At 47.2% G+C, this 27,562-nt stretch overlaps 1 protein-coding gene across 1 annotated transcript; it reads right to left on the bottom strand.

The window, feature by feature from the left end:
• Positions 1-7: 7 nt before the first annotated feature.
• KPNA7 (karyopherin subunit alpha 7) lies at positions 8-27,562 on the bottom strand. The gene is made up of 11 exons (XM_086373971.1): positions 27,041-27,562; positions 22,810-22,898; positions 20,743-20,868; positions 17,210-17,292; positions 16,520-16,788; positions 15,064-15,146; positions 13,275-13,538; positions 11,257-11,490; positions 9,293-9,475; positions 5,132-5,278; positions 8-219 (listed from the first exon to the last, which is right to left on the bottom strand). The coding sequence occupies exons 2-11, from the start codon at positions 22,873-22,875 to the stop codon at positions 106-108; spliced, it is 1,569 nt and encodes a 522-aa protein (XP_086230097.1). The 5' UTR covers positions 22,876-22,898; positions 27,041-27,562; the 3' UTR covers positions 8-105.

Consider the following 27,562-nt stretch of genomic DNA (forward strand, 5'->3'; position numbering starts at 1 on the left):
TGATAGATGGAGGTGAAAATGTGGAAAATTTTATTAACGTTCAGTTTTAAAAGCTTTACGCCTGTGGTACGCCAAGGGGAAGGGGTTTTCTTAAAGAAGTGAGTCTTAGGGTCTGGGTCCCGGTTTAGGAGTTGTGCAGCAGTGGTATGTGTTTGTTAAGTCCTTCAAGAATTTGTGATCTTGGTCCCGGGCTCTCAAGGCTGTGACAGTTTCTTCTTCCTTCGGGGGAGAAGAGACACTATTATACCTCCAGGCTCTCAGCACATTATCCCTGCACGATGGACTCCTTCACATCTTCTGTGGATTCGCATTTGCTCTGAGTCAGCCTTGAGGCTCTCCCAGAGGAGAGATCAAAGGAGAGAAGCCTTGAACTATTTCTCCAGATGGACCTTAAATGCAGTCTGTGTGTGTGCATCCCATAAAAGGTACCATCTCACACCACGAAGCAGACAACTCAGTGGCTTAGAAATTCACACCCACAGTAGACAAATCACACTGCTTTGCAACCACCATCATCTGTCTCCAGAGTATTATCATTTCCAGTCAAAACTCTACCCATTAAACAAGGCAGCATTCTCTTCCCCCTCCCAGCCTCTGGCAACCACTGTTTGACTTTCTCTCTGTGAACTGGACCACTGTGTGTCCCTCATGTAAGGGGAATCATATAGTATTTGCCCTTTTGTGTCTGGCCTGTTTACAAAAGCAGTTTGCTATATAGAGCATTAACCTTATAGTGAGTAAGGATACAATAGGTATAGATAGCTATTACTTCTAGATCAGAAGTCTTTAGGAGCCCTTATAGGGCTCCTCAAGAACTGTCTCCTTTTTAAAGGATGAGTTTCCTAATTATATGGTTTTCTTAGGAGCCTTTAACCCAGAAGATGCTAATCACTGTCCCGGGTCATTTCTCCTTTGAGAGCATCCTCGTGGTCCCGAACTAAAATCAGCTACCTCTCATTAGGAAGAACCACTAACCTGGTCATATTGATTGTATAGCTCTGGATTTTGCTAATGATTCAAGTTTGACATTTAACAGAGTGTAACCCCATGTTTACCTGGCCACTTAACGTTGATCTCACCTTCCTCAAACGAGAAACATCTAATGCAAAACTACAGAGCGTCAGTGAATCTATGACAAAGGAGGCAACACTATACAGTGGGGATAAGACAGCCTCTTCAATAAATGGTGTTGGGAAAACTGGACAGCCACACACCAAAGAATCAAACTGGACAAGTTTTTCATACCATGTACAAAAATAAACTCAAACTGGATTAAAGGCTTAAAAGAGCTGAAACCATAAAATTTCTGGAAGAAATCCAGACAGCATGCTGCTTGACATCAATCTCAGTAACATGTTTTTTTGATAGGTCTCCTCAGGCAAGGGAAACAAAAGCAAAAATAAGAAACAAATGGGACTATAGGAAAAGAAAAAGCTTTCGTGTAGCAAAGGAAACAACCAACCAACAAAATGAAAAGGGCTGACTACTGGATGGGAAAAGATATTTGCAAATGATATATCTGATATGGGGTTAATATCCAACATACACAAAGAACTCAAACACTCAACATTAAAAAAAACTTGAACACGAGTGGGTCGAAGACTTGAATAGACTTGTCTTTCCAAATGAGACATACAGATGGACGACAGGAACATGAAAAGATGCTCAACATCTAATCATCAAGGAAATGCAAGTCAAAACCACAGTGAGATATCACCTTATATCTGTCACAATGACTTATCAAAAAAACAAAAAGTGTTGGCGAGGATCTGGAGAAAAGAGAACCTTGTGCAGTATTTGTGGGAATATAAATTGGTGCAGCCACTGTGGAAAACAGTATGGAGGTTCCTCAAAAAAAAAAAAAAAAAGAAATCAAAAGTAGAACTACCATATGATACAGCAATTCCACTCCTGGATATATAGCCAAAGAAAATGAAGGACTGATGCTGAAGCTGAAGCTCCAACACTTTGGCCACCTGATGCGTAGAGCCAACTCATTGGAAAAGCCCCTGATGCTGGAAAGATTGGGGGTAGGAGGAGATGGTGGTGACAGAGGATGAGGTGGTTGGATAACATCACCGACTCAATGGTCCTGAATTTGAGCAAACTCTGAGAGATAGGAGAGGACAGAGGAGACTGGCGTGCTGCAGTCCATGGGGTCACAAAGAGCCAGACACGACTTAGTGACTGAACAACAACAATCTGAAAAGATCCATGCACCCCGTGTTCACTGCAGCGTTATTTATAATAGCCAAGATACGGACGCAGCCTAAGTGCCCATCAATAGATGAATGGATAAGAAGATGCAGACACTACTCAGCCGTAAAAGGAATGTAATCTTCTAATCTGTGGCTACATGGGTGGACCTAGAGGGCACTGTGCTGACTGGAGTCAGACAAACACGAAGACTGTGACTTCACTTATATACGGGATCTACAACACAAACACACACAACAGAAACAGTACAGGCAGAGGGAACACGAGACTGCCTGAGGGGGTGAAAGAGATGGGCGAGGGGGATCAAGAGGTACGAACTACTAGTTACAGTATAAATGAGCCGTGGGATGAAATATACTAGTTACAATATAAATGAGCCGTGGGATGAAACACACAGTGTGGGGAACAGAGTCAGTGACTATGCAGTATCTCAGTAAGGCAACAGATAGGAATTAGGCTTGTTCTGATTTCTATACATTTAAAAATGTATAGGAATATCAAATCACTGTATTGTGTAGCAGGTGCTAACACAGTGTTGTAGGTTAATTACCTTCAAAAACAAACTCATAGAAAAAGAGATCGGATTCGTGGTGACCAGAGGTGGGAGTGAGGGGAGAGGGGAATTGGATGAAGGTAGTGGGGGGATTGGGGGCAGGAGGAGAAGGGCACGACAGAGGATGAGATGGCTGGATGGCATCACCGACTCGATGGACGTGAGTCTGGGTGAACTCCGGGAGCTGGTGATGGACAGGGAGGCCTGGCGTGCTGCGATTCATGGGGTTGCGAAGAGTCAGACACGACTGAGCGACTGAACTGAACTGAGTCTTAAGGCATAAACTTCCCATTATAAGATAAATAAGTATAATGAGTATAATACATATAGATAAGGATAATTAACATGAGTAATGTAATTAGCACTGCCATATGTTACATGTGAAAGTTGTTAAGAGAATAAATCCTAAGAGTTCTCACCACAAGGAAAAAAATTTTCTTTTTCTATTTCATATCTCTGAGATTATGGATGTTCACTAAACTAATTGTGCTAATCATTTGAGGATGTATGTACATCAAACCCGGAGAAGGCAATGGCACCCCACTCCAGTACTCTTGCCTGCAAAATCCCATGGATGGAGGAGCCTGGTAGGCTCCAGTCCATGGGGTCGCTAAGAGTCGGGCACGACTGAGCGACTTCACTTTCACTTTTCACTTTCATGCATTGGAGAAGGAAATGGCAACCCAATCCAGTGTTCTTGCCTGGAGAATCCCAGGGACAGGGGAGCCTAGTGGGCTGCCGTCTATGGGGTCGCACAGAGTCGGACACAACTGAAGCGACTTAGCAGCAGCAGCAGCAGTACATCAAATCATTATGCTGGACACCTTAAACTTACACAGTTCTCTGTCAATCACATCTCAATAAAACTGGGAGAAAGAAAACAATGGGATACTACTTCATACACATTAAAATGGCTATGATTAAAAAAAATACAAAGAAAATAGTTTCACAAAAAAAACACACAAAAAAGTAAAACCAAAAAGAAGAAATTTAAAAATCACAGAAAACAAGTATTGATGAGAATGTTAAAAAAAAAAAAAAGGGAAACTGTGTGTGTTGATGTAAAATGGTACATCCACCATGGATAACAATATGGTGGTTCCTCAAAAATAAAAAATAAAGAATTACCATATGATCCAACAATTCCACTTCTGGGTATATACCCCAAAGAAATAAAAGGAGGAATTCCAACCTATCTGTATTCCCATATTCATAGCAACATTATTCACAATAGACGAAAGGATAACCCAAGTGTCCATCCATAGATGACTAGATAAAATGCGGTATATCCATATGATGGCATATTATTTAGGCTTAGAGGAGGAAACTTTGATACATTCTACAACATGGATGAACTTTGAGGACATTATGCTAAGTGAAAGAAGTCCGTCAGAAAAGTACAAATACTGTGCGATTCTACTTCCGAGGTGCTTAGTGCTTAAATTCAGAGATGGAATATGAGATGGTGGTTTCCAGAGCCTGGTGGGGGCAGGGGGTAATAATTGTTTAATGGGGACAAGTTCTGGAGATGGTTGGTGATGGTGGCCGTACAAAAATGTGAAATGTACTTAATGCCAGTGAACCATACACTTAAAAATGATTTAAACAGTCAATTTTATGTTACATATGTTTTACTACAATAAAAAGTCTGTAAAAGTATCTAATGCTATCTGATCGTGATTCCCTGCTCCTATAGAAAACTTAGGAGCCTTTATTATAGAGTTCATTCCCAAACATCCTATTCTGGAAAGAGACAATTTGTTGTTGCTGTTGTTCAACTGCTAAGTCATGTCTGACTCTCTTGCAACCCCATGGACTGTAGCCCACCAAGCTCCTCGATCCATGGAGTTTTCCAGGCACGATTACTAGAGAGGGTTGCCATTTCCTACTCCAGAGGATCTTCCTGACCCAGGGATCAAACCCACACCTCCCACATTGGCAGGTGGCTTCTTTACCACTGAGCCATCAGGGAAGCCCAGAAAGAGACAAAATACAATTAAAGAGCAAAATGGTTGTTCAAAAGCTGGCCTCCCTTCGTTGTTTGAATTTCTCAGTACAAAGTCACTTTAACATCATACTCCTTTACTCTCCCTCCCCCAGAAGAGGCAAGTAGGGAAAAATAACAAAAAACAAGAGTGAGATTCTACACCAGAGGAGGTAGGACAAGCGCCTACGAGATTAAAGGGGTCTGGAAGCTTCCTAGGACCAAGAAGCTGCCACTCAAAGGTGGCCCCCATAACACGGAAGGGAAGAAACTCAGGGCCGAGTCATGAGACAAGCCTGCCTGTCCGTCACCAGCTTCCTAGGAACAGCCCAGGTACCGGCCAGGTGATCACCTGCACAGGAGGTCTGGGCACTTACCTCGGAGAAGTGTCTCTCAATAATGTTCAGTGCAGTCAGGGCGACCTGATGGTTCTCGTGAAGTTGCAGAGCCTCAATTCTATCAAGCCCACCGAGTCCTTCTATCAGCAGACACATGTTTTCCTTCTGAGAAATCTTCTCCGCTGCCTGCAGGTGATATAAGAGTGAGACTCTGGACCGAAGCCCTTAGGACATGGGGCTTTACCTCAGTGGAATCAGACCAAAGCCGCCCAGTGGGCTGCTGCAGCGTTCTTCTCCCAGATTGAATCAAAATTGCATTGTCTTCCTCTCATTTGGGGGTAACTGTCATCTATCTATTGAGATTTGTCTTCATTACACAAAATTCAGTATTTTTTTTTTCTGAATATGCCACCACCCATACACACATGGCTGAACACTATTTTGTAGGTATCCCCTTTCTAATTGGGCTTCTCTGGTGGCTCAGATGTAAAGAATCTGCCTGCAATGCGGGATACCTGGATTTGATCCTGTTGGGAAGATCCCCTGGAGGAGAGCATGGCAGCTCACTCCAGTATTGTTGCCTGGAGAATCCGCACGGACAGAGGAGCCTGGCGGGTTACAGTCCATGGGGTCGCAAAGAGTCAGACACAACTGAGTGACTAAGCACACCCCTTCTAATTAATGGAGACTGTTTTAAAAACAGAGAAAAGAATGTTCAAGTGATGCTACATAAATGCAGATGTTCTGGCCCTGTGCTCCCTGGAAAGCCTTGAGAGGTCAGGCAGGAGACCCTCGGTAACAGAAGCCACACCATGGCAGCTAGTGAGGTCCCTGGAAACACGTGATGGGACTGGATTGAAGCCCGTGCTGATCACTGGATTTCTCATCCACGGGCATTCACTCACTCATCATTTGTACGTACACTATGGGCAAGGGCCACAAAACTATCAATAAAGGTGAGACACAGAGAAAGCCTTTTCCCAACTCAGACTACCAGGGGAGACAAGAATTGCTATAGTACAGCAAGCCATGATGGGAAAGAACATAAAACAGGGTGTATATACGGGTATAACAATCATTTCGCTATACAGCAGAAATCAACACAATGTCAATCAGCTATACTTCAATTAAAAAAAAAAAAAGCAGAAAGGACAATAGAGTAAGTGTCAGAGGTTTAAGTTATAGAAGATGTGCACAAAAGGCTTGGGAAGTACCCAGTTCTTAATGACCAGCACAGTACCAGGGTCCATCACAGAATAATGGCATCCCCTAGAGAAGGAAGGGAAGGACAGAGTTCTGAGGGAACAAGTGCTGCGTATCGAGAGGAAGCATCACTACAGTGTACGCTCAGTTGTCCGATTCTTTGCCACCCCAGGGACTGTAGAGCCTGCTAGGCTCCTCTGTCCATAGAATTTTCCAGGCAAGAATACTGGAGTGGGTTGCCATTTCCTTCTCCAGGGGATCTTCCCAACCCAGGGATCAAACCCACATTTCTTCGAGGAAAGGAGTAGTTCACCTAAGTAGAATCTTTGAGGGAAGCGCAGAGAGAGAAAGAAACGACTTTGTCATCCTGTAGGACTCTGCTGGCTATTATGTGAGCAGTAATAAACACACACACAAACAAAACTTCCTGTGGATCAAATTAAATATTGGTTAGGCCATAATTTATCTGATGAGAGCCTGCACTTTTGTCTAAGTCTTGATACCTTCTAGTCCTCTCTGTATGTCCAGAGTGAGCTCTTGGCTTTGAGTAAAAGAAACAGAGGCAGGAACCAATGTGCTAGGTTAGTCTCTAAGAAAACTGGGAAGTGGGTGATGACCTAGAGCAGGAGGAGCCCTGGAGAATTCTGGACTTGGACAGAACAGCAGATGGCCCCCAAGTTACTGCAAAGAACCTCAACTGTACTCTGCTGCCCACCTGAAGCATCTTCTATCTTATCCTGATCTTTCTTACTGTCCCATGGGCCACCACTGGATACAGGGGCTTCACTGGTCCTCCAGATGGGACGTGCCCAGACTCCTCCCAAGAAAAAGACCCCAAGTGTTTCATTCAAATGAATGAGATAAACAGATTTCTACAGCTCCAAGTGCGCTTTCACACGTTATGCCCAACCTTGCCTTGTTGTTATTGCTTTTCCCTCATTAAGTCCTGCCCACCTCTCTGTGACCCTACGGGCTGCAGCACCCCAGGCTCCCCATCCCTCACTGTTTCTCAGAGTTCCGTCGGATTCGTGTCCAGTGAGTCGGTGATGCTATCTAAGCGTTTAATTCTCACCGTCCCCTTCTCCTTTTGCCTTCAATCTTTCCCAGCACCAGAGTCAGCTTTGCTACTTTTCCTGCTGGCTGCCAAGTCTCTAATCTGATTTGCTCAAAGTCTTAGTGTCTAATTGGGCTGTTTCCAATCCGTTTTTGACTGGGGTCAGTTCTTTCTGGGACAGTTGCATGAAAAGAGTGCTTTAAGTGAGCTTTTTAAAGGAGTCCTCTGGTGTTACTTTGAACCTTTTCAAATGGCTCCGTCACATAAAAAAGACCTTCACCAAATGAATAAAGCCAGACTCTAAGATGGCCTGAGATGATCCCTGCCTCCGGGATATTCATTCCCTTGTGTAGCCCCTCCCATGCTGAAATGGGGTCATCTGTGTAACCAATAGGATGTTGTTGACATGACCTCCTTCCTAAGTCCTACAAGACATTGGGGCTTCCACCTTGCTAGAGGGTGGCAGATAGCTTGCTGCAGGGGAAGACAGCAGCCACGATGGAAGGGCACTCAAGCAGTCCCAGGCAACCCATGTGGTAAGAAGAACTTTCTAGGCAGGTAACCGAGTCTTCATGGAAGCTGATTCTTCAGCCTCCATCAAGCCTTCAGATGAGACTGCACCCCCGTTTCCATCTTGAAATTCTAAGACCCTGAGCCAGAACCATCTGCCTCAGATCTAAGCTGCCTCGATCCCTAAACCCAGAAACTGTGTGAGACAATGATTGTTTTAAGCCACTAGAGGGGTAATTTGTTGTTCAGTATACAACTGACACAGATAGTATGTAAACATTGGCTTAGCTCACCTTTATTTCAGAAATAAGAATTCTCTAGAATTATCTCCCAGAGAAGGCAATGGCACCCCACTCCAGAACTCTAGCCTGGAAAATCCCATGGGCGGAGGAGCCTGATAGGCTGCAGTCCATGGGGTCACACAGAGTCGGACACGACTGAGCGACTTCACTTTCACTTTTCACTTTCATGCACTGGAGAAGGAAATGGCAACCCACTCCAGTGTTCTTGCCTGGAGAATCCCAGGGACAGGGGAGCCTGGTGGGCTGCCGTCTATGGGGTCGCACAGAGTCGGACACGACTGAAGTGACTTAGCAGTAGCAGCAGCAGAATTACCTCAAGGCTTTGTAGTCCATTTTCCCAGCCACGCAGCTAAACGGAAAGGAACTCTAGTACGGTCCCTCAAGGTCTCTCCTTGTTAACATCCTGCTGCTTCCTCCAAGTATATTGTTTCCTCTTCTAGAAGAACCAGCCATCTGACTCATTGACTGTTTCTTCCTTGCTTCGAACCTTTGGTTAGTTTCTCTCTCTCACTCAGACTAAGTCCACCTTCTCTCACAGACCATCCGTGCTCTGGCCCCTAGATATCACGAGCCTGTCTCCCAGGACCTTCCACCCTTTGACTCTCTCTGGCCACACCCCCATCCCTGCTTTTTAAGGTCTCCTCCACTTAGAGACCACTTTCCCAGGTGCCCACAAGACTCACTCACTTCTTTCAGGCCTTTACTCAAACGTTCTTCCTCATTGAAGTTTCTCCAAACTATTGCATCTAAGAGACCACCATGCCCTCCCCACTCTGGGCCATCAGTAACTACCCCTCCATCAGATATATTCTACTGGCAACTCTCTATTCAATGCGTCTGCTCCTCGCCCCCCTAATACATAAACTCTACGGGACAAGGACTTTGCTTTGTTGTTTCCTGAGCATCTAAAACAATGCAGGCCACCGAGACACTTCTGGGGGAAAATGCAGATGGTGGACCTTCACTGAAAGGCCTCTTGTCCTGCTATCCATCGGATGTGTGGACAGAGGGTGGGGTGGGGGGTGTGGAAGCGGAGAGGAAAAGAGAATCCTAGTTAGGTTTTTAGAACCAAATGACATGTCTTAATGCAGAGACTGTTATTTAGAAACCAACCTGCTCAGAACAGCTCACCTGGAGGATGAAAAAGAGAACGTCGAGGATGATGATAACCATTTTGTTGTCTGGGATGGTGAGGAGATTTATGAGCGGCTCCAAGACTCCAGCCTGGACAAGCTGGATCAACTGCTCCACGGAGCCCCCGGTTGTGAAGTTAGCCACTGTCCAGACAGCCTCCTTCTGGACTTTAAACTCTCCCTGCACAAAGAGAACATTTCCATTCTTTACAGATTCCGAAGAATCTAAATACAGGGATACGGATGTGGTTCGATTCCTAGGGACGCTGGGCTATCTATTCCTGGGACTCTACGTGCAATTCACACCGAGTCCCTTGGTAACCTGCCTTTAGTTTTTGAAAAGAAGATATCATCTTTGAGAAGCCAAGAAGGAAGGAAGGCAGACTCATGTAGGGTCTTCGAGGGAGGTTCTACATTCAGACAGGCTCATTTCCTCGCGTCAGGTTATAGGAAAAACAGAATCAACATCAACCAATACAGGTAAACAGTACCGATCAGGAACGACACCTGGGGTTTTAAGATTATAGTGACTCATGTCTACATTTCTAGTCTTTCTGCCCCAGTAAAACTTTGCACAAGAAGCTCCAGAGCTGAGCACACCACCCGGTGAGGACACAGGAAAGCCACTGAAATCTCACTCAGTGCATCCCTTCCGTTTAAAAAAGCACTTGGGGCTTCCCTGGTGGCTCAGTAGCAAAGAATCTGCCTGCCAAGGCAGGGGACACAGGTTTGAGCCCTGGTCTGGGAGGATTCTATGTGTCAAGGAGCACTAAACCTGAGCACCACAACTACTGAGCCCGTGAGCCGCAACTACCGAATTCCACGCAGTCCAGAGCCTGTGCTCTGCAGCAGCAACAAAATGAGAACACCACAACGAGAAGTCCTCGCGCTGCAGCTGAAGAGTGGCCCCCGCGCGACACAACTAGAGACGAGCCCATGCAGCCAAACGGACTCAGCAGAGCAAAAAACAAAAAGAAGCAGTTGGCTCAGAGAGATGGGATTCATTTATCAGGGATCCTTCTATCCATTTACAGGAGGAGTTAGTCCCATGTTATGGCTGGGGGAAACTGCAACCTCAGTTTAGACCAAAGCAAAAAAAAAAACAAAAAACCCACTAAAATAACACAGCTGCAAGCAAGTTATAGTTCAAAAGGCATGGTTTAAAAAAAGATCACTCCTTGATTTCCAACTAGATGCTTCTGACTAGAAGAACTGGGTAGGACGCAGGAAGGAAGCATCTGACAGACTGGAAGATGCCATGGCTTGGGTAGCACTCCTGGCTTAGCTTTCCATACCTAACGCACACCTGGGGACCCACCAGTCAGCCTGACATTAACCTCCCTCCCCAACCCGAGGTCACCACTCCTGACCTGTTTCCCAAGTTGATGGTTTAAACACAGCTCATCCACTAAAAGGTGACAAAAAGAAATGCTGATGGTAGCAGTTGTCTTGGGGAAAGGAAGTGGGAATCAGGAGGAAGAAGGAAGCTTTAGTGTATTTCTCCTAGTATATCTGGATTTACGCTTTCATCAATGGGATTTTTATACTGAAAAGGCACGCCCTTTCTTCAGTGTATAACATCACCATATCACAACCCGATACGTTTTTTCTCCGAAAACAAAACGAAACCAAATCTCCTCCCATTTTTGCCAAGGAAAGTAGGTGGCACACTTGAACACTAGAGATGAGCCAGTATTTACCAGCTCAATATTTTTCTGGATATTTGAGCTGTGGGATCACCTTTTCATTGACTTATTAAGTCTTCCAAATTTTTAATGGGCTATCCAAAGTGGCATGCCCCCCTTTTTTTTTTCAGGGAGAGTTAGGAAACTAATGTTTTGTAGATTTGTCATGCTCTCAATTAATTTTGCTTCTCAGTCTACATCTGAACACCTAAAGGAGTTGAACACATAGCCCAATGCAAAGTAGCCTTGTGTCAGGGATGCCGCGTGGGCCACTTACGTTTTTTAGCACGGTCACCAAGGGAGGCAGGGCGCCACAGGCGATTAGCCGCTGGATGTGTTGGCGGGGCCCAGCAGCCACGTTGCTCAGGGCCCAGGCTGCCTCCTTCTGGATGGAGGGGCGGGGATGCGTCAGCAGCTGGGGCAGCACACCCAAGATGCCCGCGTCCAGGGCCAGCTGGGTCTGGTGGTCCGTTCCTGTGACAATGTTGCCCACGGTGCGGAGAGAGGGGGTCTGGGGGACCAAGGTGAGACGTGTAACCAACGCTGCAAATTTGTCATCGCGGAAGATAACCATCGCAGCAAACTCCACGCCCTCCCAAACGTTTGTCGCACTGTTCGGATGGTTTTCCGGAAGCCTGTGAATAATGATTCTATCCGTGATCCTCATCCACTCAGTGCATCCTTGGCTGTTCACATAGTTTAAAGGTACTTGTCAGCCTCGCAGTAGTTTCAGCCCAAGTGGGTCAGAGGTCAAGTGATACATTTCCCAAACCGTGCTGTCCTTTTCACATCCTTATATTGGGAAAGTTGCTAAACTGATGGTCATCTTTATAATGTAATAATCTCTACTGAATTTGTATCTGGCATAAATACCAAACTTCCTTTAATTAGAGCCAATGAAGTCCCAGTGGCATTTTGGGGATGTATTCATAAAGGTCTCTCAGTATCTCTGAAGGTCCCTAGGATGCGTCTATGTTTGGACTCGAGACAACCGTCCTAGGAGGGCCATGGGTGCATGTGTTCGTACTCAGTAGCTCAGTCGTGTTCAACTCTTTGTGACGCTATGGACTGTAGCCCACCAGGCTTCTCTGTGCATGGGATTCTCCAGGTAAGAATACTGGAGTGGGGTGCCACTTCCTCCTCCAGGGTATCTTCCCAACCCAGGGATCAAACCCAGGTCTCCTGTGGCTCCTGCACTGGCAGGTGGATTCTTTACCACTGAGCAACCTTGGAAGCCCAGGAGGGTCGACTGTGGGTTTATTTTGGTTTCTCTGTACCATGGTGACAGCCCATCAACAGTTCTAGAATCTTCCTAACCTATCACACTAGGTATCTGCTACTCCAGTGAGAGGTGGTAAGTAGTGCCACAGGCCAAACACAGCCTTGCCAGTCTGCTGCATTTGGGCCCCAAGCCCCCATGATAAACATTCTAGAAGATGTCTTCACACCTTCATGCCCTCAACACTATCCCCAAACTAGCCTTGACTTCTGAGCAACGATACACTCATCTCTGAATGGATGATCACAAAGATCACATAATACACAATATTAGGCATAGAAATCAAAAGGGGTACCCGTACTTCAAAGTACACGTCCAGTGAAGTACATTATGCAAGTGACGTATGTCACAGAGTCATGTGTTTGATGTTGGCTTTACTTACTTTCCACCCATACCTAACGTAGTCTAAGGGAACCAACTGGGGACAGGATAAGGGGGAACTTTTATACTTGAGTAAGAAAATCAAATGTTACAAGCTTTGCATTAAAATGTGCACAGACATACCCCAACTTGTTAACATCTACATGCAGAGACCAGTAGAAGGAAAGGCCATAAAAGACTAGTTCACTAGGGACTTTCCTAGCAGTCCAGGGGGTGTGGGTTCGATCCCTTGCGGCCAAAGATCCAAAACATAAAACAGAATATTGTAACCAACTCAATAAAGACTTTAACAATGGTCCACATCAAAAAAAATTCTCAAAACAGAATACTTCATTAGGTGGAGGGATTATAGGCAATTTTAATTGGTGCTTTTCTATCTTTTCTAGTTATCAGATTAAGAGAAAGTAAGTCATTGAATATCCCCACGATTTTGGATCAAAGTTGATTCAGATCTTTAGTTACAGAGTAGCAGAGACCAGGGAAATGCAGAGGACCAGCTTTGTTCCAGGTAAAGGATGAATATCAACAGGGAAAGACTGGGGGGTGAGGAAGAAGAGAACCTGCTCAAGTGATGACGACCCGCGAACTCTAACCTGAAGGCCCCTACAGAGACCAATGGGACCCGGGACACTTACCAAGATGTTGAGTTCCGAGCTGCTCATAAGCTCAACCAGCCTGGGCAGGACCCCAGTGTCCACCACCTGGCCGATGCGCGCATCGCAGCCATCGGTGAGGTAGGACAAGGCCCAGCAGGTGTCTGAGAGGACCTCTCTGTCTGGGTGCCCCAGGAGGTAGAAGAGGGCAGGCAGCATCTGCTTCACCGCGTGGTCGGAGGGGTACGGGTTCTTGTTCCGGCACAGGTTGGACAGGGTCCAGGCGATGTTGCGCAGGAATGGGACCTGTAACGAGGAGACTGCCGCTAGCACTGGGTAAGAAGGAAGAAGGAAACATGCCCACGGCAACGTGTCCCAGCCACCCTCGATCAATAGTATTGACCCGTAGGAACCAAAGCGTTTGAGCTTCAAACAGGAATTTGTTCTAGGCGATAAGCCCTGGAGGGGTGCAGAGGAGGAGCTTTGTTTTTATGTTGTGGTTTGTTTTTTTAAACTAGAGAGCAGCCCCCACTTGCTGTAAGTAGAGAAAGCCCTCGCAAAGCAACCAACACCCAGCACAGCCAAGAATAAAAAATTCATTCATTCATAAAAAAGCAAGCAGCTGGCCAGTTTAGACTTGGCTGAACTGTGCTCTGGCCGACCTCGCCGGGCTGGAGGATACATATGTACACGTCATCTAGACAGGCACAGCTACCTTCCCAGGGTTGCTGCAACGGTGCCTCTCACTGGCTTCAACTTAACCTGTACAACTAAGGCTCCGATTCCTTCTCCCCTTTACCCTCCCCATATCTCTAAAAGGAGGGTCCTCTAAACAACCTAACCTGAAACCTGGGGGCAATCGTCGCTTCCTTCTGCCTCCCGCTTCTGTGCCCATCACAGCAGCAAGCCAGGTCCACGTGCCCCTCCACCTCCCTCGGCTCTAATCCTCTGACTGCAGCCAGGGGGTCTTTCTGGAAGACCAGGTCGCTTCCCTTCCTGCCATGACATCCTCCCAAGGCTTCCTTTTGCCCCCAGACTGACAGGTCTAAGTCCCTCGCCCCTCCTGCCATCCGTCTTGCACTGTTCTCTGCTTGCAAGCTCCCTTCGTCATGCCAGCCTTTTTCCAGCTCAGCATATCAGGTTCTCTCACCTTGAGGGCAGGGTATGTAGCCCCGTATTTTTTTAAATAGACTTATTTCTCTCTCTCTATTTGGCCATGCCAGGTCATTTGCTGCAGGTGAGATCTTTATTGCAGCATGTGGGCTCCAGTTCCCCAAACACGGATCAAACCCAGGTACCCTGCATTGGGAACGATGAGTCTCAACCACTGGGCCACCACGGAAGTCCCTCCCTTGACATTCAGAAGCAGCCTTCTCATTTTTGTTTAAGGCAAATCTAGAACCCAAATTTCATTCCTAACCCAGAGAGTCCTCTACTGTTGCCAAAGCAATCCACGTGGACTCTAAGCTTCGAACCTAGACCCTATTTTACTACCCAGGAACGGTACCGGGGAGCCACTAATTCTTTCTGTGCCCCTTGAATAGAGAGCTCAGTCATCATCTTTTGCAGGATTGTAAGTTTAGAAAAACTTCCAATGGATCTCTTCCAACCTCCACCCCCACTCCAAAGAAAGATCAGCACTGCCTTGAGGACAAATGTGAATCAGCCTCTCCCCACAGTGACACCCAGTCTGAGGCCTTGTTCCTCATCACCGCTGCAAGGGGCCGGGCAGACCACATGGCCTAGCATTGGTTTGGAAGCACATTTCCCATTTCCCAACTTTGGGAACTTGTGTACCGAGCTAGTGAACTTCATCAAAAAGACACTCAACTGGTATGCTTGACGAAACCAGGGTCAGCAGATGTGGAATGGCATCACTCGCGATAACATTGTCTCTGAATTCTGGTCCATCACCTACAAATAGATAAGAACACAACACTCTAAGAGGGAACAGAGAGAGTCCTGGGGTGGGTGACAAATTCTTCAAAAGGCTCTGCAAGTGGTGAGAAGCCAAAACTCATTTCTGGGTTAGGCAAGCAGATAGTATAACCATGAACTAGACCCCTGGGTCTCCAACATGTTGGTTGAGTAGATGGTCTGATGTGGAAAACAGCTACCACACAGCAGGGATTGCTAGAAGCATGGTCTCTGGGCCCATCAGGAGCCAGCCAACCAGACCCGGGGAAGTGCGCTCTAAATGTTGGCGGCATTTCACAGCATGGTTCTCAGGAGACAAAGGCCACTAGAGACCAAACTGTCTTCCCAGAAGGCTTTGGCAACTCCCGAATGCAACTCAAAACAAAGTCTGGGAGACAGATAGATGCCAGCCAACAGCTATCTGCTACTCGGGCTAGAAGATCAACTTTAGACCCTAGACACCTCAGCTCTTCAACCATCAGGCAAGGCATAAGCTACACGACACTACATCACCCGATTTTGCCCGTTCCTGACTGCACCGAGCAAAACGAGAGATGAAATCTCTGTAATAGATGCTTTACTTCTGTGAGCGTTTAAAAGGCAGACTTATTTTATATTCTGTTTGCTAATCCCATCACGCGAAGTCCTTGGAGGTCTAATCACACTGTTTGTTTCTGCTGATGTGGTCATGGAGAACTGTTGACTCTCTGAACTTGAAATTGCTAATATTTGGTTGATTTTAATTTGTCAAAACCCTGAGGGGCCCAGTTGAGTTTTTCCCCCCAGAGACATCATATTTATATTCAGCCTGGGATCCTGGATTTTCCACCCCAGCAACCCTCATCCCCAGCTTGTGCTTTCTCGGGCCATGCAGGGAGTACAGCATCCAGTACTAAATCCGTGAGGCCGATCTTAGGATCGTGTTTTCATGGGGAGAATTTTCCCCTACACTGAGCAAACATTTGTGTGTGTGTTCCCTGGGCAACTTTCACTGAAGGTAGAATTCTTTTACGGTCCTGGGTGATGTAAGGGTCTGTCAGAATATCCCCAGCCTGCATGAGCAGTGTCAACAGAGATTTGTCTTTTGTTCCTGAAGCCACTAGGCCCTGAGGCTGTAAGACTCCAGTCTTGGCAGAGGTCCCGAAGCAGCCTGGAGCTCCAGAACACAGCACGTCACCTAGTCTCAGCTTCAGGTTTTGGCCTCTGAACTTGACTCTGAGTTTCGGTAAAGCCCGTTCTACTCCTGCCAGCGTTGCTAGGTAGTTGTATACTCAAGAATGTCTGATCTACAGCATTCCCCAAAGAGCTCCCCTGGCGTGCCACATGCCCGGCCCACTGTTTTCTTAGCTCCCCAGTGGGGAGAGCCTCACCTGCTATGTTCCCGAGGGCCCACACGGCCTGTTCACACACAGTCATGTGAGGGGAAGACAGGAGCTCAACCAGGGGCTGGATGGCACCCCCGACCACGACGGCGCGAGTCAGCTCTGAGGCCCCTGAAGCAATGTTGGTCAGAGCCCAGGCTGCCTCGAACTGCAAGCGGGGGTGAAGGGACGACTTCAGGAGCTCCACCAGCCTGGGGATGAGTCCCGCATCCACGATCAGCTTCAGAGGAGGGTTCTTCTCCCGGGACAGCATTTTCCTTTGCAGTGTGAGAGCAAAGAAAGACAAGAACATATCCTGTGAGTCTGGAAGGGAGAAGCCCCTTTATGGATGTTCTTGGCATTCCTAACTATCCAATAAGACAAACAGCTGGGCCAGAGCCCCTTCGGATCCTCATGCTCAGCCTGTGGCGCTTTGCAGGGAGGAAGCAGCATTTTTAGTTATCATCTATGAGCTGCCATTTCTGCAGAGGCCAATTTAAATGAAGCCATTCGTCTCTGACAACACTTGCATATCTTAAGCTGTTCTCAAGGACAGTGTAGAGGAGCAATTCCATCTCACTTTTGGAAGGGCCCGCTTTTTCCTACATCGTGTGGGTGTTTCACCACTGTCAAGAGACCAAAGAGGCCAGTGGAATCCGGCTAGGAACCCGTCAATGATACAAGTCTGTTTGGTGATACCTGGCTGCTTGGGTGGCCTGGAAACATAGTTCTGGATCTGAGGCATTGACACCACTGATTATTTCTTGCAGGGTGAGGCTGACCTGTATAAGGAGACACAGATTCAAGTCAGAGTCTCTGCCAAAAGGAACCATGGTCATCTAGTCTCGCCATCTATCTGATTAGAAGAAGCTGGCTTGAGCAGTACATCTCAAGCTGCATGCTGGTCTGTATTAGGAGAGGGAAGAACTCTTGGTGGTCTCACAGGTCTCACGGATTCGTGGGACACTTCCCATGCTCTGGGGGAGAGGTAATTCCTAATATCACTTGGGTCCCCAGAGCCTTTTACTCCCACATGAGCTAGTGGGAAGCTAGTGGGACTTCCCTGGTGGTCCAGTGGTTAAGAAGCCACTTGCCAGGACAGCAGACATGGATTTGACCCCTGGTAAGGGAAGATCCGGGCTTCCCTGGTGGCTGACTGTAAAGAACCTGCCTACAATGCAGGAGACCTGGGTTCGATTCCTGGGTGGGAAGAGCCCCTGGAGAAGGGAATGGCAACCCACTCCAGTTTTCTTGCTAGGAGAATTCCATGGACAGAGGGGCCTGGCAGGCTACAGTCCATGAAGTCACAAAGAGTTGGGGACGACTGAGCAAACACTTGGCACTTTTCTCTTTTCCACTTTCAGGAAGATCCCACATGCCCCGGGCCACTAAGCCTGCGCACGCAACTGCTGAGCCTGCGCGTGCCCTGGAGCACGTGCTCCACAGGGAGAAGCCCAAGCACCGCCGGAGAGCAGCCCCCTCTCGCCACAACTAGAGGAAGCCCATGCAGCGCACTGAAGACCCGCTGCAGCCAAAAGGAGGACGTGCTAGGGACGTCAGCAAAAATGGCAGAGTCAGGACCTCAAAATTCTCTTCCACAAAAGCAACAAGAAACCTGAAAAATGGAATCAACTTTTCTACAACTCTGGAAACTGACCAAAAGTTTGCAGCAATTTGTTTTATTCAAGCTCAAATGGGTTTACTCAAGAAAACTGTCTAACTCCCAGGAAGAACAGCCAGGACTGCAGCATTTTGCCGTGCCTTATCCCCACCCCTCCTCCCCCAGCTCCGTGGGCGCTTTAAAAACCAATAGCCCAGCAGGCACTGGAGGAGGCAGAACAGGCTGGTTCTCCCTTAAAACCTCATTCCCAGAGAGTTACTATTTGATCCTTCTGGTGGTTTCCTGGGAGATCCCATTTGTAAGATTGTATTTTATTGGGCTCAGACCTCACATAAAGAAAAAAGTCTTTTTCCTGGAGGTTATTTGTTAAAAACAATTCAAGGAAGTGGTACAAATTTGCAGTTGCTTGGGGTGAGAGGGGGTTAGATAATAGTTGGGGGCAAATAACAGACTAACTACACATTTTTTTGCGGGGGGGTGGGGTGCTGTGCTGCATGACATGTGGGATCTTAGTTTCCTGACCAGCAATCAAACTGGTACCCTCTGCAGTGGAAGTACGGAGTCCTAACCACTGGACAACCAGGAAATTCCAAGAGACATACATAAGATTCAAAGGCAAAAAAGAGCTGAAAGGAAAGGAACCAAAAACAATATACCATGCAAACAGCAACCAAATGGAGCTGGAGTGGGTACACTAATATGAGACAAAACAACCTTTAAGACAAAAGTTATTAAGGACAAAGAAGGACATCTTATAATAACAACGGTCAATTCACCCATTAAAAGATATAACAGTTATAAAGACATATTCACCTAGCAACAGAGCCCCAGACTATGCACAGCAAAAACTGACAAAAGTGAAGGGAGAAAGAAAGAATTCAACAACAACAGCTGGAGACTTGGAACCCCGCACTCAGTGGATGAACAACCAGATGCCCTATCAACAAGCTAACGGAAGACTTAAACATCACTGCAAGGCAATCAGACCTGGCAGACGTCTACACCAGCAAACAGAATGTGCATTTTTTTCCAAGGGCACATGGAACATTCTCCATGATAAACCATATATTAGGCCATAAAACATGTCTCGGTAAAAGACTGAAATCATGCAAAGTATATTCTCTAGCCACAGTGCAATGAAATTAAAAACAAATTATAGAAAATGTGGGGACTTCCAGGGTGTAGTGGTTAACAATCCACCTGCCAAGGCAGGGGACATGGGTTCCAACCCTGGTCTGGGAATATCCCACGTGCCATGGAGCAGCTAAGCCTGTGCACCAGAACTGCTGAAGCCTGCATGCCTAGAGCCTCAGCTCTGCAGCAAGAGAAGCCACCTCAGAGAAATCAGCGCGCCACGACGAAGGGGAGCCCCGACTTGCCGCAACTAGAGAGTGAGCCCAGCAACAAAGACCCAGTGTGGCCAAAAATAAATAAATAAAATTTTAAAAAGGCATTAAGTCTTTAAGAAAAAGAGAAGAAGAAAATTTGGGAAAAACAGATTTGTTAAAATTAAACAACACACTCCTAAATAACTGATGGAAAACCACAAGGAAATTAGAAGATAGTTTGAGACGAGTGAAACAGACATACAATAAACCCAAACTGATGAGATGCAAGTAAAGCAGAGCTTGAAGGGAAATATGTGGCCATAAATGCACGTATTACATTGAAGAAGTAGAAAACCGTCAAACCTATGACCTATCTTCATGCTTTAAAATATGAGACATAAAAGATAAAAAAAAATAATCAGAGAAAATGAAAATTTTTGAAAAATAGAGTGGAAAAAAATTAAACAGAATGAGAGACTGGGAAAAAATTTAAAAAAAAAGTCGGTTCAAAAGAGCAATAAAGATGACAAATATTTAGCTAGATAGACCAAGAGAAAAATAGGTAGGACTCAAGTGACTAAAACCAGGAATAAAATTGGGAACATAACTACCGAATTTACAGAATTAAAATTATAGACTCGATAAACAGAGTACACCAACAAATTAAATGATCTAGATGAAAGGGACAAATTCCAAGAAATCCAAATCACCAAAGGTGACTGAGAAAATCTGAAGAGACCTATAACAAGAAATTGAGTTACTAATTTTTTAAAATTCCACATAGAGAAGCCCAGACACAGAAAGTTTCACTGGAGAACTTTCACAAACATTTAAAGAAGAAATAACCATATGGGCCTGGAAGTCATCCCAGGATTTGCTTTGAGGGAGGCTGAGATGGTTGGAGAATGGAAGAGAGATGACAGCACTCAAGTCCGAGGTAAGACTTGACAAGTCGAGTAACTAGATGCCTCTACTGAGAGAGAACCTTCGTGACCCCTCACTCCCTGTTTCTGGCTGAATGGAAGCAAGTGAATTTTCATTGAGAAGCAGCACCTTCTCTATCTCCTGTTAGAACATAGATCCCAGACTCATGGCCACAAAGATAATGACATTTGGCTTTCTGACAACATCGGTTTAGCTCTAATGACCATCTCTCTACTCCTTTCCTTAAAGGGCCTCAGTTAGAACTTGCAAGTTCTCAATCAAACATTTTAAGGGCAGAGACACTTACTAAGGACATATTTTTACACCCAACTGCTCTAAATGCCATGTTCCCAACGTACCCCTTTGGTCTGCTGATCAGAAGGGTCAAGTGAGACATCAGTGATGTTCCTCCTCTTCAAGGCCTGCTCATCCTTCTTGGCTTTCCGGAGCTCCAGGCTGACTGCAATCCTCTGCTGCCGCCTCGCCTAATGAGGAAAAGAAAGAATGGGAGCCCTTAGAGCTGGGGGTGGGGGGCAGGTTGCCACCACAACTAGTCTTCAGAACACACTTCAAAGTATCTGATTTCACATTTCAGCAACAGGCTGAAGAGTTCAGATCGCACAGCTGGTCAACAGTCAACTCGGTTCACCTCCTTGGCTTCCTCCTCCTACACAACCTCTAGAGAGTCAGTCTTCCTCCCAAAGTGAAGGAAGTTTATGTCCGCCCATTGACAGGTACAGAGACATCTGAGCTGGACATCCCATTGCCCTAAATCTGAGTGCATCTTCACTGGTGATAATTAGCTCCAGAAAAGCAGGTTTGGGCCTGCCCGCTGTGGGCACCCACGTGGGGCAGGGGCCTGAAGGGAGCACCTAGACCCCAGATGGCCTTGACCATTTCCGCTGCTGGGTATCAGCCTATAGGTCATTCAAGCCTTGATGTAATCCCAAGAGTTTTACTTGGACACCAGAGGAAGAAGGAGATGGAAATTCTAAAAAACAAACCAAAAAACAAATTCTTTTCTTCTTTTATTGGGCAAAACTCGGACTTCACAGTATTCAGAGTCCTGGGGAAATGATCTAATCTTTATGGATAGATGAGTTTGGGGTTGAAGACTTTAAAATATTGATTATAAGGAAGTCAGTGTGTATTAGATACTTGAGGTTCTTTAAAGAAGCTATTTAATCCTTTCTTGAAAATAGGGTCAGGGGGAATTCCCTGGTGATCCAGGGGTTAGGACTCAGCAATTTTACTTCTGGGCCCCTGGTTCAGTCCCTGGTCTGGGAACTAGGTTCCCACAAGCCACATGGTGCGGCCAAAAAAAAAGAAAAGAAACCAGGGTCACTGTGGTGTTCTCTGGAAGGGCGGGGACACACTGGGGGCCTGGGGAGCCAGTTGCCGTGCTGGCCCATCAGTGGCCCTCTCCCAAGGAGGGCGCTGTACCCTCGGTTTCTATCTTCTCATCTCCTGACCCTTCCCCCTGCTGTCCACAGAGAGTTCCATTCCTATGTCCTAACTGGTTTCCTTTAATCTGCGGTGGTCTTGGAAGACAGACAAGCCACATTTGTTGGAAGGGCATAAGTAAAAAGAAACTGGCTTGGGATAGTGTCCTAACTGGGGAGCTGTGACCCTGTGCTTTCCTTGTCCCCAGCTGCCTTTCAGATTCCCAAGTCACAGCCAACTTGATACGTCAGTCAAGATACATAGACATAGGACATAGAGCTAGACAGGAAACTTGGAGAGCAGAGAAGAGCTGAGTGAGGGCTAGATTCACACACAGCACAGACTCCCTGGCCCAGGCCTCACGCTCAGCCCAGTAGAGAAAGCAGCCTGGACCTTTCACTCCTGAGTCCTATTTCTTTACGAGGCATGCTTGTCGATACTTGTATTTCCAACATCTCAGCTCCTTGGTGAGCCCCCTTGACATGCAGAGCTGCAGGTAAGCATCTATATGCCAGGCACTTGATACTGCTACCCAGACCCTTGGAGGTAGGTTATCAGCCCTGTTTTATACATGAAGAAACTGATGGTCTAAAGTTTAATAGTTTCAAGACCACATGGAAACCCTAATTTGAGTCTACAGTTGTCCAACAAAGTCCACGAGGCTTGATCCTCCCCACCTTCAATATTTTATTATGAAATTTTCAAACATACAGAAAAGTTAAAAGGATTATTCAATGAACATCCATGCACTTACCCACAAAGAACACTCAGCAATACTTGTTTGGTTACCCTATCTTCTCCCACCCTTCACTCTATTTTTAATGCATTTCAATCATATGCCTTTTCTTTCTTTGTGTGCAGTATGTGGGATCTTAGTTCCCCAACCAGGGATCGAACTTGCGATCCCTATAGTGGGAGGGTGGGCTCTTAACCACCGGACCACCACACTCACTCTGACATATAAGGCATTCCTTCATACTCACAGATGCATCTTTGCCCCGATACTTAAATTTTCTCAGCCTCTCTTCCGGAGCATCCAAAGTTGGCATATTGACTGGAAGAAGTAAAGTACCTGTAGGGAGGACAGTTTCAAAGAGATTTTCAGGGCCCAGTATGTGGTTACTATGTTAAAGCCATTTAGACTCTAAGCCCTTAAAGGCCCCGCAGCACAACAGGGAGCAGACTCAGGAGGTCAAGCATCCATAGGCACCACACACCAGCTGAGTAAGTAATGAGCATCATGGGAGTTCAGAGGGGACCAGCCCAGGGTTGCAGGGGTAAGGGAAACGTACTACTTCTGGGGACAGTTTGGCTTGAAGTTTATTCTGACGGCTAGGGTAGGCTGGGAACAAAGCACAGAACCCTTCCACGTGGCTGGGTCCAAGGACTTCTTTCTGTACAGAATATATGTACAGGATGCGGAGGAGCCCGAGCAGGCTATGACATGGAGATGGTCTTCTCCTTCCACACGGGCACATTTAGGACTTTATTTAGCACGACCCACTCCTAATTCTCAGGAAGGCTTCCTCCACCAGGTCCCGCCCATGGTCGTCTCTCACCCACACCCTGGCAACTGCCTCCGCTCTCTTCTCCCTGCTTCTACTACTGCTGTGTTCCACTCTGTTCTCGACACAAAGCCACACAATCTTTGAAAGAGAAACCGACCGTGTAATTTCCCCCACTTTTTTCCCCCTACCCTCTACTGGATGCCCACTGATCTTGGAAGAAAACTCAGATTCACCAAGATGGCCACCCTACACAAGCTGGCCTCAGCCTCCTCGCCCCAGCAACTCTTTCCTATGTAAGAAGCCAAGTATCCTCTCAATCGGTCTGTTTCATTTTCTCCACAGCTTTTACCATCGCCCAGTATTTTCTCGTTTGTGCATCTTCCCCTCCAAACTCCCAAGGACAACAGGACCGTGAGTGTCTTGGGTACAATTCCTCAGCCCCTGCACAATGCCTGGCATGCAGTAATATCTGTTGGATGACAGCAATGAGCAATAAGCTCACAAAAGGAGTTGGCCCTTCATTAGAGGAGGTTATTCAAATTGGGCCAACATTGGACTTTCTACAGGGCAGTATGGAATGACCTTTCTTACAAGTGTGCAGTGGATATCCATCTAAGTATGTAGGATGGGCTGGACTACATTATACAGAGAGAAAACCGGACGAAGGCAACCAACAGACTTCTTGAGAAGACAACAGCTGGGGATAATTTTGCTGAGAATGACTAATTTAGTCTTATCAACTTGGATGGGATGGTGTAGACAACTTGGAGAATTCTGTAAGTAAGGAGAGAGCCAAGGAGAGAGAAGAGGAATTCTGAGTGAGAACTGAGCAAGAATTGAGTCTTGGTGACACTGGTATTACAGTCCAAGAGCACGAGGCTGTTCTGCATGGCAGTAAAGAACAACTGAACTGTGGTGTCAGAGAAGACTCAAGAGTCTCTTGGACTGCAAGGAGATCAAACCAGTCAATCCTAAAGGAAATCAACCCTGAATATTCACTGGAAGGACTGATGCTGAAGCTGAAGCTGAAATACTTTGGCCACCTGATGGAAAGAGCCAACCCATTAGAAAATACCTGAATGCTGGGAAAGACTGAAGGGAGACGGGGACGACAGAGGATGAGATGGTTAGACAGCATCACTGACTCAATGAACATGAATTTGAGCAACTCCAGGAGATAGTGAAGAACAAGGAAGCCTGTTGTGCTGCAGTCCATGGGGCTGCGAGGAATCAGACCCAACCTAGCGACTGAACGCACACAGACATGTGTAAGTGAATAACTTTGCTGTATACCCGCAACTAATACAACATTGTGAACGAACTGTATGACAACAACAAAAAAATTAATGAAGTAACATTAGCAGTAAGGGAGAGAGAGCCCTCTTCTGCAAGTGGGGAAATCATCTCAGGCACCATTTACCAAAGTGCCCGCAGCAGGTAGGCCCCGGAGCCAGGAATCAGCCTAGGTCTGACTGCCAGGCCATGGTTTGGTTCACTGAGCTTTGCAGCCGATAATCTGTAACAAAATCAGATTGGGAAACACCAGGTCTCCACCGTGGCTGGCCCCTGACACGTGGGGGAGATGTTGGAAAATAGGAACGCGCACATTTTAGGCAATGGAAATAGCAGAGGCCGCTTCTGAAACGCTGTGTTACCACCTCATTGCTGCATGTCGCTGTTAACTGAGCCCCGCCAGCTCAGTTCGTGAGGCTGTCTGAATGCGCACAGGAGGCTGGTTTGGTACACGGGGATGAAATGCTTTTGCTTCTGGGGAGACCCAAGGCAGGGCCTCATTCTAGGACTGTTGCCATGGTAACCATGCATCCTTCTGCCACATCCCAGAAGGTATGGCCGTAAGGTACCTGGGAAGTAGCAGGTTTAAGATGGTCACCGCTTTCCTTCAAATCAACTGTCAATGGGGATTCCCCAGCAGCCCAGTGGTTAGGACTCCGCTATTTCACTGCTGTGGGTTTGATCCCTGGTGGAGGAACTAGGATCCTGAAAGATGTGAGGTGCAGCCAAAAAAGAAAGAAAACAAAAATCGAGTGGAAGGCCAATATCAGATGGCATAAGGAGATAAAGCTCGACTTCAGATCAGAGTCCTCCCCTCTCCCCAAAGCAGTTTGAAAGTCACAGATGTGGCCACTTCATCTGGGGACGTTCTGCAAAGCCAGCTGCAGAGCCAATCCTTCTGGCTTTCACAAGCTTCCCTCCTCACAGCTCAAACGTGCTTCCTTCCCCTCCCATGGCTATTTGTAGCACCAGGAGCGCTGGCTACCCCATCATCCTTCACCAGGAGGAGGAGAACACCAAGCTGGAGGCTTTGAATTAGGGGCCGAAGTCAAAGTCAGTACCTTTCTTCACTCAGTCTCCAAGTTTGAGATCCAGAGAAAGCCTAACTGGTTACTTAGGCAAACATCACCCATTTGGGAGGGGGCTGATACCCCTCCCCTCAACCTTAGGCCACACAGTATGAGACCCCTTCCCTGGATGTCAGGTGGCAGAAACCCACCTAAGGGACCCTCCCGGGCCATGTTTAATTAATGGCACTGAGTTACTTTCTCTGGTTGGGGCGTTGTAGGCCATTTGGTTTTTTCTATCCTTTCCTAGATAGATCTAGTCAAGCTTTGCCATTGAGCATCTTTTGTGAACCCAGAACCATTTTAAATTAAGATATGTCTCATCACCCCAGGCTTGGCTTCTGCAAGTACAATTTTTCTGATTCTAAATTAACGCATGTTCACAGCTTCAGAAAATGAAATACTTCAGAAGCATAAAGAGCATTAACTCCCAATAACCCCACTCCTCCCCCAAGTTAACCTTTAAAAACCCACACCACCATCCTCTAAGCACCCTAGCTGCTCTGCTCGAGCCCCAAGGTGCTGACTACAGGAGGGGAGCCAATTACAGACACGGTTAGCGACTCGTTCATTTCTCCACTTCGTCTGTACCAGGGATGTCTTTTGATGTGTTCAGATCTACATCACTAACAGCTGCTTCTTCAAACAAAGTGGGATTTAAGTGAAAACCATGCATTGGGTTGGAGAGAGGGAGGTTTATTCTCCAGGAAAGACTGAGCCAACCTTGACCCCAAGGTCCGCTGGGGCTGGAGTGGGGCCCCAGGGTTGGGGGGAGGGTCTCCAGTTCCAGGGACCACCCCCCTCCGCATTCACTCCAGGCTGGAGGCAGGGAGCCACATAGCCAGGCTTCCCTCCAGGGCCCACCCTGACCAAGATGGAAGGCACGTGTCACAGCAAGGAGGAGGCAAGCGGCCAGGCCTCTCCCGTGACCCACCTCCAAGGCTGCAGAAGGCTTTGTTCCGCAGGTGAAAACTTCTGAGGGGTATTTCCGGGACGGGGACACCAGAATACAGGTCTGCAGGCTACTGTGTGGTTGATGCAGCCCCAGGCACCCTGCCACTCCCCACCACCTGAGCTCTGCAGGGTGAGCAGCCCACAACAGTCACCACCCCCTCCCACCCCTTCGGAAAACAAGCCAAGAGCCACTCGCCACAGCATCTGCCAACCAAGGCTGAAGTTCGACAGGGAAAGGCCCCGCCTGGGCCTCCTGGGAGCCACCCCTCGGGGCAAACCACCGGCTTGGCAGAGGACAAAACCGCAGCAACCTCTCCAAGGGCCCCCAAACTGCCTCTAGTGTCCCGGTGCCCTCACGCACAGAGACAAGCCTCCAGCCACCCATCACTCACCTGGTAGTGAGCCACGGTCTCCAGTCTGCTGGTCGGCCTTAAATGCCCTCAGCAGGTGGCACGTGTTTAGGGGGGGCGTTTGGTCCCGCCCTACAGCTGGTTCCTGACCAATGCCGATGGCTCTTGGAATCACGTGGGGCACTTTGCACCACCCACTCACCAAGCCCCGCCCCAGACGCTGATTGAGCTGGTCAAGGAGGGTGGTTCGGATCTCCAGGTGATTCTCACGTCCCAACGAGGTACAGGTGAGAGGGAGCCTCAGCGGCGCCCTGCACCTTCAGGCGCTACAGCCTCGGAGACCCTCAGACGGCCGATCAAGAGGCGAGGAGCAGGGACATCTCCTTCCAGGAAAGGGTTTGCATTCTGGGTGTTTGAGGCTTCCAGGATCTGGCTAGATTGAGTGGCCTCATCCTACAATTGGCTAAAAGCTTAAACTTAAAGCTGCTATTGAACAGTTAACAAATGTTTCTTCCCAAGGCCGGCAAGAAGATTGGGAGGTGGTGAGAATGGGTCTGCTTCATA

Source organism: Bos grunniens, chromosome 25 (assembly GCF_055505025.1).
Source record: "Bos grunniens cultivar Pamir isolate PY7600 chromosome 25, Bosgru_T2T1.0, whole genome shotgun sequence".
In the NCBI taxonomy this organism is placed as follows: Eukaryota; Metazoa; Chordata; class Mammalia; order Artiodactyla; family Bovidae; genus Bos; species Bos grunniens.